Genomic DNA, 17,896 nt, shown 5'->3' with positions numbered 1-17,896 from the left:
GTAATTTTCATTCCTCAAGTGGTAGCTTTACTGATGTGAACTATGTATGCAAAGTGTATGGATTAGGCATGATATATTGAAAATGACAAGTATGTATCATGCATTGTTTCTAACTGGCATAATGAAATTTAATCATCAGAGTATGTATCTGTCCAAAATGTATTCAGCAGCATGGAGGTAGGTTTTCTAATATGTGGTACATACTGGTTTGAGAGGATGTAATCTAAACAGATGACTTGGGTGTCAAAAGTAATCACCACTTTGATGTAAATTACTAGTGGTCTCAGGGAAAAAAACTGGTATGAACCTAATAAAAGAAGGAAGGAAATTTTGAGTTTAAATTTTCTTGTTTTTGAACAAAATGTAAAATAACTATAAAACTTTTTGAAAAGAAAAAAAATTGTGTGTAAATAGACATCAAAGTGTTTTTCATTCATTTCATAATTCCATTTGACTCTCATTGCATGTTAGTTCTTGTTCACCTCTGCTATTTATGTTTCAGTATATTCTTTTGGAATTGCACTACATCTTAATTTCTTTTTTCCTTGCTGATTTTCATTTCTGAGTGTTTCATTGCCATTTTCCATTTTGCAGATTATTCCACATCATCTCATTCTACTAAAACTGTCTCCCCATCATCTGCCTTTCTTGATGAAGAAGAATTCAGTGACTTTATGCAGGGGCCTGTTGAAGTGCCCACCTGTGGTCCTTCTTCCACTTCCCAGCCTTTTCAGTCTTTCCATCCCACCACCCCACTTGGCCAGTTGCATACACAGAAGGCTGGAGCACAGCCTCTCCCTCCAGGTCAGATTCCAGTGTCTTTTGCCTTACATGGTGTCCCTGGGCAAATTCCTTCTTTCTCTACTGCTGCAGCCTCATACAATATACAGAAAGCAGGTAACTCCTAGAATATTAATGAAAGCATTCTTAAGATAATCTTGGATAATTTATTTCTCTTATATAAGTAGAATAATACACTGTTGTTGGTAAAAAAAAAAAAAAAAAAAACCTGAATATATGACTACTCTTGAAATTCACCCAAATAAGAATCTAGATTTTTTAATTCTGGGGGCCTTCCATTCCAGAAAAAGGATTTAAAACTTTTGTTCCTAAATTAGAGCTATTTAAACCACCTTCAAACTTTAAAAACAAACTGATTTCTACAGAGTACTCTTGTTTGAGAAAATCACCAATATTTTGTTCAGAGTAATGAGTCAAGAAAAGCTGCTTTAGAAAGTGCTCTCTCTGGTTCCGTGGTAGAGCACTTGGGGGGCAGAAGCCCGGGTTCTCCATTTATTGTCAGTGTGTCCTTGGACAGATCTTTAAACTGTACCTTAGTTTAGCACTTGTGAAAAGATGGGAGGGGGGGACAGTTACACCTTCATTCTTGAGACATAGATCCTAGCAAACATGTACTTAGTCCAAACTTCCCCAGTTGGCAGATGTAGAAACACACCCAGAGATGGGTGTGTGACTGGCCAAGGGCCTCCCCAGCAGTGAGTAGAAGTGTCTCTATCTTGTGGAGGTCGTCAGATTTCTAAGGTAGCTCTCCTTCCACTATACCATTCTACCTGCTGGCTCATAGAATTCTTGAGAACCAAAGTAGATAATGATGTTTAAGTTCTCTACAACCTCTAAAGTCTTTCAGGTCCTATACAAGTATGTAGTGACTGGATTATTTCAAAATTTACATTATGTGTGGCAGGGCCTACCCTTGAGAATCTGGGGATGGAAATGGATAATTGGAAAAAAATCAGAAATTTGCAATTTTATACAAATAACCCTTCATGCTGTTTGTTTAGGCCCTTCCTTGGAGGAGAAGCTCCTAGTATCTTGTGATATAAGTACGTCTGGGCAGGAACAAATTAAATTAAATACCTCTGAAGTTGGGCACAAAGCCCTAGGCCCAGGTTCCAGTAAGAACCATCCCAGTTTAACGACCAAAAACGGGGGTGCTATAGATGGACGTGTAAGTGGTACCACCACTGCAGAGGCAGAAAAGACTTCAGACCAAAACCTGACCATTGAAGAGAGTGGTGAGCTCATGAAATACTCAGCAAAAAGTTTATTTAACCAAATGTCGCTCCAATGCTAACACCTTAAGCATTAATCTTCAAATGAATGCTGCTTCATTTTGCTAATCAGTATTTTGCTTAAAATATTTTTAATGCATTCCTTTCTCCAATTAACCCCTACGATTTTGCTCTGAATTCTTTCAGCACAGTTATTCCTTTTAAAAATTTTCTGATAACCAGTTTTTTAAATCAGAATCATTCCTGATTTTAAATTTCTTTTCTTTTTATTTTATAAAAATTCTTTCTCCCCTCTTACACTTTCTGTTCTTCCATAAGGTTGAAAGTGAAAATTTAACTGGAAAAGTCACCAATGAGAAATAGTTTTGTTTTTCTGAAATAAATCATACACACTGCTGCCTAAAAGATCCAAGTTTTTATAAACTCAGCTTGCAGAGATAAATTAGAATCTGTGTGGCCTAGGAGACAGACTTTTGGAGGATTTTTTTCTGAACAAAATAAAAATAAAAAATCCCATATATCTAAGGCAGCAGGGTCATATTTGGGTTAAAAAAAATTAGACTTTGCAAAGAAATATTATGAAAAGCTGCAAGGAAAGCTTGAGCCAATTACATTTTTTTTACATGTGTAATTTTTAAACCACTGGCCGTCATGTTTTCTCCTTTAATTTGTGATACATGTGAAATGCTGCAAGCCTTATGTGATTCAGAATATTGATTTGGTACATCTTAGTTGTTTTCGCTTTCTCTTTATGACATAGTTAATGTACAGAGTTGTTTAGAAACCAAATCTTTTAATTGTATTGGTGACTTTTTTTTAGTATCTTCAGCCAGCGCTCTTCTTATAAAAAAGGGTGGCTCAGTGCAATTTCCCCATCATCTGCATGGACCGTTATGTACATTAAATAATGTTTCTTATCTCCTAGGTGTGGGAGTATTTCCCTCACAGGATCCTGTTCAGCCCAGAATGCCTCCTTGGATTTACAATGAGAATTTGGTTCCAGGTAAAAAAGCTGCTTTGTCCAGGATTCCCGTCTGGATCTTTCACTTAAAGTGTTGAAAACAGAGTTGTGAATATCTACTGTTGTGGTTACAAAATATGCAGAAGGAATTTTAACTTTTTTCTTGTTTATTTTTTTCTGAAAGAGTACAGAAAATTTAAAAGATCTGATATTTCTAAAGACAGCCTTATATGTGAAATAGCTATATAAATGTGGGAGAAATGTTTTGCTTTAATGTTTTATTGACCATCATAGACTTTTATTTCTAAAAGCTTCGCTTAGATGTATCATGCTTTAAAAGATATTGTTATTTCATAGATTATTAATAACCTCTCAAGAATAGTACTGATACGAGCGTCTGGGTGGCTCAGTTGGTTAAGTGTCTGCCTTCGGCTCAGGTCATGATCCTGGGGTCCTGGGATTGAGCCCCACGTCAGGCTCCCTGCTCAGTGGGGAGCCTGCTTCTCCCTCTCCTCTGCTGCTCCCCCTGCTTGTGCTCTCTCGCTCTCTCGTAAATAAATATATAAAATTAAAAAAAAAAAAGTACTAATACATTTAATGTAATTTTCTGAACTCGTGATTAATTTTTATATTTTAAAATATATTTGTCTTATGACTTATAATATGTGAAGTAAAAGACCAAGTAGCATCTTTTACAACATTGGATGGTGGTGTTTACTTTTTACTTTATGTGTATTATTACTGCGGAGCCAAAAAAATCCCTAAGGTGTATATTTTGTGATAGTATTCAGTTGATACGAGGAAATACTCTGTTGAGCCATGGCTGATGTGCCCACAGTAATGACTATTATAGCAGCATGTGTTAATCTTAATATATTGTAACATGTTCAGTTTGCTGTATTTTGCCAGTCCCTGGAAAATTGTAGCTGAACTTCTTTTTGGGGAAAAACCAGTAATGTCTACTTTACATTATAATCAAAATACTCACCAATTGAAAGGCTAATTTTCCCAAATCCTATGGGACTTCAGTTGTACATAAAAATAATAGGTTTTCTTCCAAGTGCCCATTAGACAGTTTGCATCTTCTTACTCTGTGTCTTCAAGCCAAACAAACAAACAAAACCCGCATCTTGGCGCGCCTGGGTGGCTCAGTCGTTAAGCGTCTGCCTTTGGCTCAGGTCATGATCCCAGGTCCTGGGATTGAGCCCCACATTAGGCTCCCTGCTCAGAGGGAAGCCTGCTTTCCCCTCTCCCACTCCCCCTGTTTGTGTTCCCTCTCTCGTTGTGTCTCTCTCTGTCAAATCAATTAAAAAAAACAAAAATCTTAAAAAAAAAAAAAAACAAACCCAGATCTGATATATTTTGGAGTTCCTTCCATTTTCTGCCAGCTTGTATTTCTCCCTCCTTCCAAACATACATGCACACATAATTTCCTAGCCAAAATATGTGTTCTTATAGCCAGCCTACTAACCTATAATCCATATTCAAATCCGGGATGTAAATTTTTTGCTTTAAACATTTTTTTTTTCTGTCTGCCTTAGCCCTACCCACTGTCATCCTCCAAAACTCATCTAACTAGGGTTGCCAGATTTAGCAAATAAGTGTATATAACATCCATTCAATTTTGAATTTCAGATAAATAGTAAATGTTTAGTATAAAAGTATGTCCCATGTGATATTAGCATCCTCTGTTTTATATGGCAACCTCATCTCTAAGAGCTTTTCCCAGTTTGTCCTTCAGAAACCCCATTTGATTGTGGAAAAACTCCTCAGCAGTTCCTTCCCTTTTTTTTGAAACATGTATTCTGCTTTATCAACTTGACTGAAAATTGCTTTCTCTGAAGGCTCTATTCCCATAGCACCTTACCCAGTACTATTTTTGCTCATAGCCTCTAATTCACTGGGGGAGGAGACAGGTGGTATTGGTGCAGTTCTCGCCTCCCTACTGCTATTTTCAAACTATTCCCACCATCATTACTCTACAACTTCTCTTTTAAAGTACAAAGCATCTATTTATACCACCTCCATCTTAGTATTGTTACTATCTTCTGAATTTTAAGACTTTCTCTGACCTTTAGCCCCAAATCTTCATCTTCAGGACCAAGTTCCAACCTGTCTTCTAAGCTGTAGGCTCTGTGTGTTGGAAAGTTCCATTTGAATAACCTTTACAGCAATTCAAACCCTGACATGGCTTCAGTTCTGTTAAAGCAGTTCGACTTAAGATTATTCTTGTGTAAGCAACAATGACAACAAAGAAGAGCAATCATTTTTAATATGTTTACATTTGTAATCTGGTCTTTCCTTTGATAGATGCGTATAAGAAAATTTTAGAAATCACAATGACTCCAACTGGAATAGATACTGCTAAACTTTATCCCATCCTGATGTCATCTGGACTTCCCAGGGAAACTCTTGGACAGATATGGGCCTTAGCTAATCGAACTACACCTGGCAAACTTACTAAGGAAGAACTTTATACTGTTCTCGCCATGATAGCAGTAACACAGGTAGACATTGTTTCTTAAGTTTGATCAAATAACTTTTCAATATAAATCCTATTGACTACAACCTTGTAGAACTCCTTGTACATTAAAATTTAGATTATTTTTAGGATACAGTACTCAGAGATGTAGAGTTTTATATGATGCACATACTAGCAAAATATTCTTTTGTTTAAAGACTGTTTAGTATATTAACGTTCTCTGACCTAACTGTATCCTTTCTGAACTTGAAAGTTATTCAATAATAGATGAAATTACTCTTCTTGTTTCTGAAGTCCTTTTTTAAAATTCCTTAGATTTAAGTATTCTTGGTCTGGTAACAATTTTTCTCATAATACAGAATCATTTTAAATGATTTGATTATAATGAATTAACCAAACTTGTCAGAAAGTACAGTGTCACCATCGAGCTGTGTTAACTATTTCTTTGATATTAGGTTTACATGAACCTTGTAAGTTATTTTCTTGTGTCAAATTCATGAGTTTTGGGACTCAGGGTAGAAAGCTATCAGGACTACAGATTTTACATTTAGGTCTCCCTTTGCTGGATTTAGATTATATGTGGTTTTCAATCCCCTAAAATGTTTCCATTTTCCTTCTATTCTGTATAGAGGGGTGTTCCTGCCATGAGTCCTGATGCTTTAAACCAATTTCCAGCTGCTCCTATTCCAACTTTAAGTGGCTTTCCTATGACTTTGCCTACTGCGGTGAGTCAGCCAACTGGGATGTCTTCAGGCCCTGCAGGCTCCATACCCCTCAACCTCGGACAGCCAGTCATGGGCATTAACCTTGTTGGACCAGTTGGGGGAGCTGCAGCCCAGGCTTCCAGTGGCTTCATGCCAACTTACCCTGCAAATCAGGTGAGTGGAGAAGCTGTGCATATTCCATATAATCTCTGAAAGTGAATCTGGCAGCTTTTTTCCCAAGGATGCAGAGAAGATTGTTGTATTATGATGGACACTGGAGGTGAAAATTAAACAGAAGTAAAACAATACAAAATTTCATTTCTCATTATTTAAAAAAAATGAAGAAATTTCTTAAGCCTTAAGAGATTTGAATTTTGGCTATAAGTTTATATAGTTCTTTATAGTATATACATTTTAAACATCAAGCTTAATGAGGTTAACTAAATTCTTAGATTGTGTCTTTTGGAAAAGCTAGTAAACCTGAAATTCAAATGCTTCCATTTACTTTTCACTTCTCAGATTAGCAAAAAGTTTAGAAAACATAATAGTGTCAAGGAAAATGGTTTGCTGGTACAGCCTTCTTAGAAGGCAGGTTTGGCAATAGCTGCCCAAATTCTAAATGTCTGTATATTCTGACCTAGCAGTCACACTATTAGGAATCTATCCCATAGAAATAGTAACTCAGATTAACAAAAATATGCAAGGATATTTGTTACAGCATTGTTTGTTAGAGTAAAAAGTTAGAAATAGCTAAATGTCCCTCAGAAGAAGGAGGGTAAATAAGTTTTGCTTCATCTATATAGTGGTAAACTATTTGATCATTAAAATGAAGGAACTACTACATGTACAACATGGAAAAAATGTCCACATTATAATTACATCTTTTTTTTAAAGTGCAGAACAACATAGTATAAGCTCATTTTTCTATAAAACAAATGAACTGTTCACAGTACTTACTTCCAGAGCATGTGATTAGGAGTCAGTGTTCATTGTTGACTTTGTACATATACTAATGGATTATAACAAGCTTGTATCACTTTTGTAATTTATATCGTGTGTAAAATGTTTTTTAAAGATGGCAGGTTCTCAGTAATAAATGTGATTCAGCTGCTTTAAAATTGTGTAGATTAGTTCTTTAAACCAGTCTTTTACCATTTGTACAAGAGAGTAGCTAAAAGTACAAGACGGGGGGCACCTTTAAGCGACTGCCTTCGGCTCAGGTCATGATCCTGGAGTCCCGGAATTGAGTCCTGCATCGAGCTCCCTTCTTGGCGGGGAGTCTGCTTCTCTCTCTGACCCTCCCCATCTTGTGCTCTCTCATTCTCTCTCAAACAAATAAGTGGAATCTTCAAAAATAAATAATAAATAAATAAAATAAAAATACAAGACAGGGGCACCTGGGTGGCTTAGTCAGTTCAACTTCTGACTCTTGATTTTGGCTCAGGTCACGATTTCAGGTCGTGAGTTTGAGCCACGCATCAGGTTCCACACTGGGGGTGAAGTCTGCTTAAGATTCTCTCTCTCCCTCTCCCTGTGACCCTCCCACCACCTCCCAAAATAAAAAAAATACAAGACAGATCCTTGCTTTAGATACTTGAGTTGGTGTTATATCTAAAGTGTGTTCTTCTAAAATTAGATAGTCATGCCTACCTAATTTAGGTACCTAAACTGGGAGATTTAAAAGGTAGTTTTTGAGTTTGACAGTTGTAAATTTGTTATTTACTCTTTTATCAATTCTCTCTATTTAAATGTCCTCTATACACCTAGGTGGTAAAACCAGAAGAAGATGACTTCCAGGATTTTCAAGATGCTTCTAAGTCAGGCTCCCTTGATGACTCATTCAGTGATTTCCAAGAGTTGCCTGCTTCTTCAAAAACAAGTAATTCCCAGCATGGAAACAGGTATAAAAGGGTTGAATATAGTTAACATTGTGTTTAATAAATGAGAAAGAGGCATCCATTTATTTGTGGCTCCGCGCCCTCTCCCTTAGCACCACCAACTCTGTCAGCTCTGCTTGGCCTGGAAAAAGGCTGTGTATGCTCTGGCCGCTGCCTGTTCTCTTGACCATTGCCCTTCCTGCACAGCTTATGCTCCAGCGATGCCAGAACGACTCCAAACTGATCCTGCTTTTTCAGGCTTCTGACCTTTTACCTTCTTCAATCTGAAATTCTCTCTATAGTTCATTCTGGTTCTATTTCAAAAATCAGTTTAACATAGAAAGTTTTTACTAAATCCCTCTGCATTAATTGCCACCTCAAAGATGAGGGCCCTTCCCTTTTTACTGCCCTGGTGCCTTATAGAGATCTGTGCCCTGGTTACTGGTTTACCTGTTTCCCTTACTAGGCTGTCGTACCTGAAGACAGTCTTTCATGGCTATATTTGTAGTACTTAACCATATTATGTAATTAATAAAGGATTACTGGATGAATGTGTTACAGTATGAAGGTTATAAACCAGATTCATCAAATTAGTGGTTTACTCCTCTGGGAAAAAAAAACACTCTCAGTGGGTGAAACTTTAAGATGGTGGCCAGATCCAAGATATATGGGTTATTAGCAATTTTGTGTGGCATTATCTCCACATAATAGTTTACTTTCATACATAGTCATACGTTGTAGACTTTTTTTCAGTTCTGACTTGATTACTTCCATGCTTACATGAAAACGTTTTGCTCATGTCTAAGAATCCACACTCATTGTTTATTTACTCACTGAAAAACATTTACTTAACCATCTGCTATATGCCAGACACTGGGGTAGGCACTAGAACTACATAAGCAGAAAACGCAATTCCTGCTCTAAAGAAGCTTAGCTTTATCTGGGTATTTATCTGATAAGATTCTCTTAGAATTGGTCCTTCAGTCTTTGTGTGGGTGTACATGTATAATGAATTCCCTAGTTAATGATCTGTATTCCATATTATGAGTTTATTTTACAGGGATATTTGTTAAATGATGATTTCTAGGTGAGACTGCTTTGGGCAGCACTTTTTTTTTTAATTTTTTTTAAAGATTTTATTTATATATTATTTGAGAGAGTGAGAATGAGAGAGAGCACATGAGAGGGGGGAGGGTCAGAGGGAGAAGCAGACTCCCTGCTGAGCAGGGAGCCTGATGTGGGACTCGATCCTGGGACTCCAGGATCATGACCTGAGCCGAAGGCAGTCGCTTAACCAACTAAGCCACCCAGGCGCCCCAGCACTTTTTTTAAGTGGGCTCCACACTGGGAGCCCATCGTGGGGCTTGAACTCATAACCCTGAGATCAAGACCTAAGCTGAGACCATGACTCAGACTCTTTTTTTTTTTTCCCAAAGATTTTATTTATTTATTTGACAGAGAGAGAAAGCACGAGCAGGGGGAGCAGGAGAGGGAGAAGCAGGCTCCCCAACCCAGGAGGGAGCCCAATGCGGGACTTGATCCCAGGACCCAGGGATCATGACCTGAGCCGAAGGCAGATGCTTAACCCTCTGAGCCACCCAGGCGCCCAATGACTCAGACTCTTAACCGATGAACTACCCAGACGCCCCTTGGGTAACATTTTTAAGCAAAAAATGGGCATTATTTGTCCAAGAAGATGAAAAGCCAAGTAAGGTGTTAAGTAGGCTGGAGTGGAGAGTATTGTTAGTCTGTGAAAAAAAAAAAATCTCATTAGTTAAGGGCAGCAACAATGTGGGATGGCTTATGATTTGTGACGTAATCTGTAAAGTGTTTTAGAGATAAGAAGTGGCCTGAGGAAAGTGATCCCTGCTACTGTGTGGGTAAATTCAGCTGCCATTGTGATCCTGTGGTGAGCTGCTGAGGGGTACTCTGGGTTTAGAGTAAGGCACTGAAAAGTGTGCGTCTGAGAAGTGGGTCAGACGCGTTGTCGAACTGGATGTCAGAGGAGAAATAGCTAGCCCTTGAGTCGGCATGAAAGGGGATCTGGAAGTCAGCAGTGTCATTCATTTATGCATTCACAAAATACTTAACTGTGAGCCGGGCACTGGGGAGCCTGGAACAGTAGACACCACAGACATGGGGTACCGATGCTAAAATAGTTCAAAAAGGATTAAGGTGTAGGGGTTTTGAGTTGGTTAGCTTCATTTTACTTTTTAAGTGGCAGTATTTAGTGTGGTGTCTCTCCAATCAGACCCCAGATGTGGGGTGACAATAGGGTGGAAGGCAGTGGCGGCCCGTGGCGGCCCGTGATGCAGGGCTGTGAAAGGATTCACCCCTGGTAGAATAAAGGAGATAGAAGTTGATTGAATACACCGCAAGGGAGCATCAGGCAGGACAGCAAAGGAGAGACCATCTGCCACTAGGCAGTGGGTGGGGGCCGTTTTTAAAGGGGGATGATGGGGAAGTATGGCCACAGATGGAATTTTCCCTATTTGGTGGCGATGCCAAGTAGCCCACTGGTGTGTTAGGGCCTGTGGATATTTTGAGCTGAGTGGACTGATGGCCCTGTCTGTATTCAGCCAGGTGGTCGCTGTGAGCCTTTTTGCCTTGATTAAGTTTCCGTGGCTCAGGGCGCCTGGGTGGCTCAGTTGGTTAAGCGACTGCCTTCGGCTCAGGTCATGATCCTGGAGTCCCAGGATCGAGTCCCACATCGGGCTCCCTGCTCAGCGGGGAGTCTGCTTCTCCCTCTGACCCTCTTCCCTCTCGTGCTCTCTGTCTCTCACTCTCTCAAATAAATAAATAATAAAATCTTTAAAAAAAAAAAAAAGTTTCCGTGGCTCAAGCCTGTTGTCTAAAATGTCTCTACCTTTAGCAGGGTAAGCAACTAAGTAAAATCATCTATGACAGAAACATGGAGTGATTGTAAAAGAAATGGATGCGCTAGAGAAAAAGCAAAATACTTTTTTGTTTGGTAGCCAAATTCTCTGAAGTCTTATCTTTCAGTAGAATGCAGGTTCTTAAATTTTAAAACAATGTGCCTCTCTCACTGAGTATCTTTCACTAATATTAAATAGTAGAAATTACAGTTTTCACATTTGGAATAGATATGCACTTTATATAACTGGCCTAAACACTGTCATGGTGTTTACAGTTTGGTTTTTTTAAATAATTTCAGAGAACTAGAATGAATTATTCATTTGTAATATGCATAAAATTACAGTCTGAGTCAGCTTTTTTTTGAGTGGAATTTTGTTGACTTCAGTCAGTATTTCGTTACCTGAAGTTCCTCTATTTTTTTCAAATGCTGAAAATAATTTTAAAATTAATAATTATATGTCACATTTAGTAGATTTTACCAGTGGGCTTTATAAGACCGTAGCTAAAGTTGGCAGTTCATGAAAAACAAATAGGTTGTTCAACTTTGTGATTTTTTCCTCCCTCAAACATTAATTACTTTTATTTATATGTAACATGTTATTCAATGAGTTGTAGTTTAATTGCTTATGGAACTTAAAAAATCCACCTATAATGTATAGATGATGACCTGTTTGTCAAGATCAAATATATCGCAGCTGTTTGGTAGTGATGTGAAATTATATTTGATAACACTAAGTCCTAAAGCACTGTGGACCTCCATTAGCATGCATGTGCAAAGAGCTGGGTTTTTTACCTTGCTTGTAGGTCACTGATAAGACGATTTAAATGACTGTGGAAAGATTTTTCTTCTGGGCAAAGAACTCAGTAGAAATCCATTTATATAACTTGTGTGTGTGGTATTGAATGACACAAACTAGTGGTGGAATGTAGTCATTCATATGTAAAGTTGTTCTTCCAGGGAGCTGCCTGGGTGTGATAAGGAAAAAAAAAAAAAGCTGTGCTTTTATAGTATGTGTTTAAGCCATCCAAGAATTACCCACACAGATACTACTCATTACACTATTTTTCCATCCAGCGAGAAATATGTCCACAGGCAAAAGTATCTTTATCTAATTTTGAAGTGATTGTTGTTTTGCTACAGAGATAGCTTCTGGAACCGCTGATGTGGTCCTTGTAAAAATGTAAATTATATTAACTCCACTGCTGCTTATCAGATGTGTGAACTTCTGCCAGTAAGCAATGCACTAAGATCAAATAAGAACAATTTACATCTTGGCTTGAACAACATTTCATAAATAGATGTTTATCTTAACTATTCTACCTGTGAGTTCTGAACCCATTTCAAAGAATAATTTATATGAAGGTTAACAGAATTTACTCTAAAATATTGGGTGTACATATTTGGAACAGTTCACTTTTGCAATTTTATGGACCTTAAGTTAAAATTCTAGGAGGTTCATCATTCGATGAGAATCTATTTCCAAAGCCATTCCAACTGTTTTTGTGACTTAGGTGATAAGATGGTCAGTGTGGGTCTGACCCCTCTTCAGATAAGCAAACAAAGAATTATCACGTGGTCGGTGTGTCAGGATATTTTTACAAGAAAAAGGATGTTTAAAAAAAATGTTTTTTCATCTCTGTGGTGAATATAAATAGTTTCTAACTTTTAAAGCAGGGAGCCATGAATTTTAACCAGGTGCCTGTTCCCCATTTTAATTCTAAGCTTCTACTTGATGATAAGGGAAGGATTCAATGTTCTAGTCATTAAGAAATATTTCATTTTCCCTTATAGTGCCCCTTCTTTGTTGATGCCACTTCCTGGAACTAAAGCATCAACTTCGATGGATAAATATGCTGTGTTTAAAGGAATTACAGCTGACAAGTCCTCTGAAAATACTGTTCCATTTGGAGGTAAAAACACATTATCAATTCATAAACCTATGAATGTAAACCTTTTTAGTGGCGGCCTTTTGTGAGAAATGTATAGAATGCTTACACCACGTGTCAAATATGTATGGTTTGGTTAACCCAGTCTGCCTGCCTTACTTCCTTGAGTTTTAATCTCAAGGTTCTTAAACTTAATGGACTTTCTGTCTTTTCATCATAGAGCCTGGTGATAAATACAGTGCTTTCAGAGAACTTGAACAGACAGCAGAGAGTAAATCTTCAGGTAAGTTTTTGATTCCTTAAATGGATAAATTACTTCATTTTTTTTTAAGATTTTTATTTATTTATTTGGCAGAGAGATAGAGAGCACAAGTAGGCAGAGCGGCAGGCAAAGGGAGAGGGAGAAACAGGCTTTCTGCTGAACAGGGAGCCTGACGCGGGGCTGGGTCCCACAACCCTGGGATCATGACCTGAGCCGAAGGCAGACGCTTAACTGGCTGAGCCACCCAGGCGCCCCTAAATTACTTCAATTTTTTAAAAATTTTATTTATTTTAAGTAATCTCTACACCCAACATGGGACTTGAACTCGTGGCCCCAAGATCCAAAAGTCGCATGTTCTTCTGACTAAGCCAGCCAGACACCCCTCCATTTTTAATAAAAAATATTTTTGATGGTTCTTTCAGTGATACTCCTGAACATGTCTTTATAATATTGTGTGTGTGTGTGTGAGGGTTTTTTGGCTTTGTGCCTGTGGAAATTATGAGGAAACAAAATGTGGTTCAGCTATTGGAAATTATTTTCTAAAATTTAGGGCAAACCCCAAATTGAGGCAGTTTCTTTTTTTTTAAAAGATTTTATTTATTTATTTGACAGAGACACAGCGAGAGAGGGAACACAAGCAGGGGGAGTGGGAGAGGGAGAAGCGGGCTTCCCGCAGAGCAAGGAGCCCAATGTGGGGCTCAATCCCAGGACCCCAGGATCATGACCTAAGCCGAAGGCAGACGCTTAACAACTGAGCCACCCAGGCACCCCCAAGGCAATTTCTTTTGAAGCTAGTGCTGCGTTCCCTTTCACTGGAAGCCTTCAAGCCAAGTTAGACTTCTGTATCAATTGGAGGGCTGTGATTGGTCTCAGTTATTTTAATGTTTAACAAGAACTTGAACTGTTGTCAGTCTGTGGACTATGGAAAAGGTAGCAACCAGTCTTTTCAAGATTTTCAAAATTGTCTATAATAAGATGAGGTAAGAGGGATTTATAGAAGGGCTTAAAGAGAGTAGAAGGGAATATAGAATGATAGTTTGAGAGCTGTATGTTTAAAGACTGGAAGTTACATTTGTGGTTAAATCCTAACCTGATGTGTAGGGTTTAGATAATCCATAGGTCAAATTATGTCCTTCAAAGCTTAACTGCACATGCTGTGATATTTGTGTACTCTCAGGATTTCTTCCTCAGTACAGTGCCATATTCTACCTTTGTGTATTGAGTGCTCAAATTTGAAACATCCTTTGATAATCATTTGTTCTCACCCTTCTGTCCAAGAGGGTGGGAGTGGCGGGGGGGGGGGAGGTGAGAGGAGATTATGGGAAAGGTAATGTATGTGTGAAAGTTGAGGGGAAAAGTGTACTGCTTAGGGCGCCTGGGTGGCTCAGTTGGTTAAACGTCTGCCTTCCGCCCAGGTCATGATCCCACGGTCCTGGGATGGAACCCTGCATCAGGCCCCCTGCTTGGCGGCAGGGAGCCTGCTTCTCCCTCTCCCTCTGCTGTTCCCGCTGCTTGTGTGCACTTTCTCTCTGTTGCAAAAATAAATCTTTAGAAAAAAATTTTTTAAGTGTACTATTTAAATATCTCTAAAAAGAAAGACCCACCGGTTCTAAAAATATTCCGTCCCTTATAGCTGTTAAGTTCTAGAAGTGTTTCCTTGTTTCATTCAAGCCTTTAGGATGTAATAACTTTTTTCCTCAGTGCCTGTGTTAGGCACTAGGAGTACAAAGATAAACCTTAGAGGAACTTGGGGTACCTGGGTGGTTCAGTCTGTTGAGGGCCAACTCTTGATTTCAGCTCAGGTCATGATCTTGGTCCTGGGGTTGCACTCAGCAGGGAGTCTGCTTCAGGATTCTCTTTCCCTCTGCCCCTCCCCCTGCTCACTCACATGCTTTCTCTAAAATAATAAATAAATAAATCTCAAACACACACACACACACACACACACACACACACACACACCCACACCCCCACACCCCCACACACCCACACACCCACACACCCACACACCCAGAGGAACTTTTGGCTTGTTAGTTGGGTTTGACTCCCAGCAGTGCTTTCCTCACCTACCTCTTGGGCCAAGGCAACTTTGGAGTAAAGAGCATGGTTTAATATCAGAGTTCTTTATGTAGGGCGGTATTAATCATCATATCATAGGTATGTTATTCCTGAGAAAGACAGTGGTGCCATCAAAATGGAAGCAGTACCTTAGTGCTGCTTTTATTAGTACTTTAGTAATAGAACCCCATATTGTTGCTGCCATGTTTGTTGGCTTGCTTTCATTCCTGCCTTAACTTAGAGTTCCAGGTAGAGGTGCCAACTCTTTGTTCATTTTAGAAGAATATATTTTATTCTGTTTTCATTAAAAATACATTGGCCTGAATGCATCAAGTATATTAGTGTCTTAGAATTTATGAAAAATCATGTAGTATTGTGTTCAGAACTGTGGGTTTCGTAGGTCACCAAGTGACAGAGATTAATGTTATTTCCTTTTTTCCTACCCCTACAGTTTTAAGGCATAAATTTAAGGAGATGAGAGAAATACTGTGTATGGAGAAGTGACCCTTCTTACTGAAGTTTTAGCAAAAAGTGACCTCTTTTGAAATGTTTTTAGGGCCTAAAAAGTGGCAAGTAGAGAGGGAGGGGAATTTATGGGGATTCAGAGGATTAATGTACCCTCTGATATGCAAACTTCCAATGCCTGCAACTAATTTATTTGCCCCCAAATTCCCTTTGTTTTTGAACTTGTAAACCCACCCATTTTTATTTCTTTCTGACCCTTTCACACAGCTTACATTTCTAATGGAAACATTTACAATTCATCAGTAAGTTTAGTTTGCTGTGGTGATTTCTTTTTAAAAATAACAAAGCAAAACTTGTCAATTTCACAGATAATTTCAAAGCAGCGCATCAAAAATTTAGACTGTGACTAAATTGGCTGCTTGTTACGTTTTCATTTACAGAAATGATACAAATATTATCAGTAATATACTTATCCAAAATTGTGCGGTGATTTTTTAAAGTTTTACATCTGCTTCTCCTGTCAGTTTGTGAAATTGACTTGAGTTTTATTAGTGGTATGTCTTAAAAACAAAATACAGAAATTTTGAATGCTGTTCCTCTCTTTCTAAAATTTCCCTAATAATATTAAATAGATTTCTCTCTGTTGATGAATTATGCTGGTGAATTGATTAAATCAGCTTCCATTGTTTTCTGTGCTTTCTTCTTATGATATATCAAAGTATATCATGTTACAAACAATATATTTAAAGACTGTTTTATTTTAATGACAGTTTTAAGAATTAGATTTTGGTTTGAAATATACTTTTATAGCTCATCTGTTTCTATATCTCCTTTTTAGGGACAAATAGAATTTTAAAAATGGACAAAGAAATTAAAGCCTATATTTTAGTTTATAACTCTCCAGGATTTAGCACTTGTATTTTCACATAAGTGATGTTGGTATATCTACATTTATATTTTGGTTTATCTCTTGATTTTCATTACTTGGTAAAACCTAGTGGATTTTATGGAAGACCTTCACACAGCATTAGAAAAACTGAGATCATCTGCATTCTAACCTCATACTTATGAGTGATAATGTTACTCTGATAATAAAAGGAACTCTATTTAGAATCATGGGTCTAGATTTTTATCAGCATCTTGAGTCAGTTTATTTATTGGAAATACATTTTACCTATTTTCTCTAAAAAATGATGAAAAAAATTTTCAGTAACTCCTTCCTCAGAGTAGCACAATATGAAGTTTAAATCCTATCCTTTGAAATTTTTAATAATACAGTTGGTATTTACTCAAATCCCTCTGAATTTTAATAAATAAGAATAAGCACTCATTGGTACAGTGGGATGGGTGATTTCAAGAACAACCCAAGTACTCAGATTTTTTTTCTCATGAGATCGGCTTATTTGTTTTAGGGTATAGAAAAACCACTTTAAAATGTGTCCTTAGCAGAGGCACCTGGGTGGTGCAGTCAGTTAAGTGTCCGACTCTTCGTTTCGGCTTGGGTCTGATCTCAGGGTTGTTAGATCCAGCCCCGCATCAGGCTCCCTGCTCGGCGCAGAGTCTGCTTGAGATTCCCTTCCCTTCCCACTTATGCTCACATGAGCATACATGCTCGCTCGCTTTCTTTCTCTCTCTCTCTGTCTCTCTCAAATCTTAAAAAAAAAAAAAAAAGTGTCCTCAGCTAGAATGCTTTGCAAATAAGTAGATACCTTTTCAAAAATTTTCATCAAAGTTCCCTTCAAATTAATGCCTCCATATACTGGAGCAAGACCACAAAATATCTGACAATATGCTTACAGTGCCACGTTGAGCAAAGTGTTTCACATCCTAAATATTAGATGCAGGATTTTTCATAATACTTAATTGGTACCTGTGACATTTTTTTCCTGGTTGATCACCATGTAAAACATTTTATCTTTAAAGGATCATTATTTCAACGTGTGTCTCTTCAGGATCCTCCAGCACATATTTCTCCTCCCCTTGTGTGCTTGGCTGGCTAGCTGTAGTGAGAAGTCCTGAGAGCAGTGCTTTTGGCCAACTGGAGGACCTGGCAATAGGAGACCTAGCACACTTAGATGAGCAAATGAAACTGACAGTGTTAGGTGTTCTTGGTTTGATTTGTATTTCTTTTGGTATCACTAGCCTTCAAGGTGGAAGCAGATGTGTAGTTTCCAAAGAGATGTTTTGGTAGGATTTACAGTGTAGTTAAATAATGTCAAGCTGGTGAGGGAAAAGTCTCTAAAAGTATGCTTGTAATTTAATATGCTGTGCATCATGTGGTTTTCAGCTC

General features: G+C 38.1%; 1 protein-coding gene across 12 annotated transcripts in view; it reads left to right on the top strand.

Annotated features, from left to right (window-relative positions):
- SYNRG (synergin gamma) overlaps positions 1 to 17,896 on the top strand; it is a 79,453-nt gene that overhangs the window by 29,627 nt on the left and 31,930 nt on the right. For 6 of the 12 annotated variants that reach the window (XR_003610275.2, XR_003610276.2, XM_028109141.2 and 3 more), the window contains exons 7-14: positions 595 to 897; positions 1,803 to 2,036; positions 2,959 to 3,036; positions 5,305 to 5,501; positions 6,106 to 6,354; positions 7,948 to 8,081; positions 12,727 to 12,845; positions 13,042 to 13,104. Coding sequence is in view for 10 of the 12 variants with exons in the window: in XM_028109141.2 (XP_027964942.1) it covers positions 595 to 897; positions 1,803 to 2,036; positions 2,959 to 3,036; positions 5,305 to 5,501; positions 6,106 to 6,354; positions 7,948 to 8,081; positions 12,727 to 12,845; positions 13,042 to 13,104 (1,377 nt within the window). In the remaining 2 variants the exon portion in view is untranslated. The remainder of the gene's footprint in view (positions 1 to 594; positions 898 to 1,802; positions 2,037 to 2,958; positions 3,037 to 5,304; positions 5,502 to 6,105; positions 6,355 to 7,947; positions 8,082 to 12,726; positions 12,846 to 13,041; positions 13,105 to 17,896) is intronic. The other 6 variants (XM_028109150.2, XM_028109151.2, XM_028109149.2 and 3 more) reach the window with 3 other exon arrangements.

This window comes from Eumetopias jubatus, unplaced genomic scaffold, assembly GCF_037043125.1.
Source record: "Eumetopias jubatus isolate StellerSeaLion01/CBP00866 unplaced genomic scaffold, mEumJub1_p1.0 scaffold_10, whole genome shotgun sequence".
Lineage (NCBI taxonomy): Eukaryota > Metazoa > Chordata > Mammalia > Carnivora > Otariidae > Eumetopias > Eumetopias jubatus.
The sequence above is the reverse complement of the archived record's forward strand: the minus strand, read 5'-3'. Positions and strand labels throughout refer to the sequence as shown.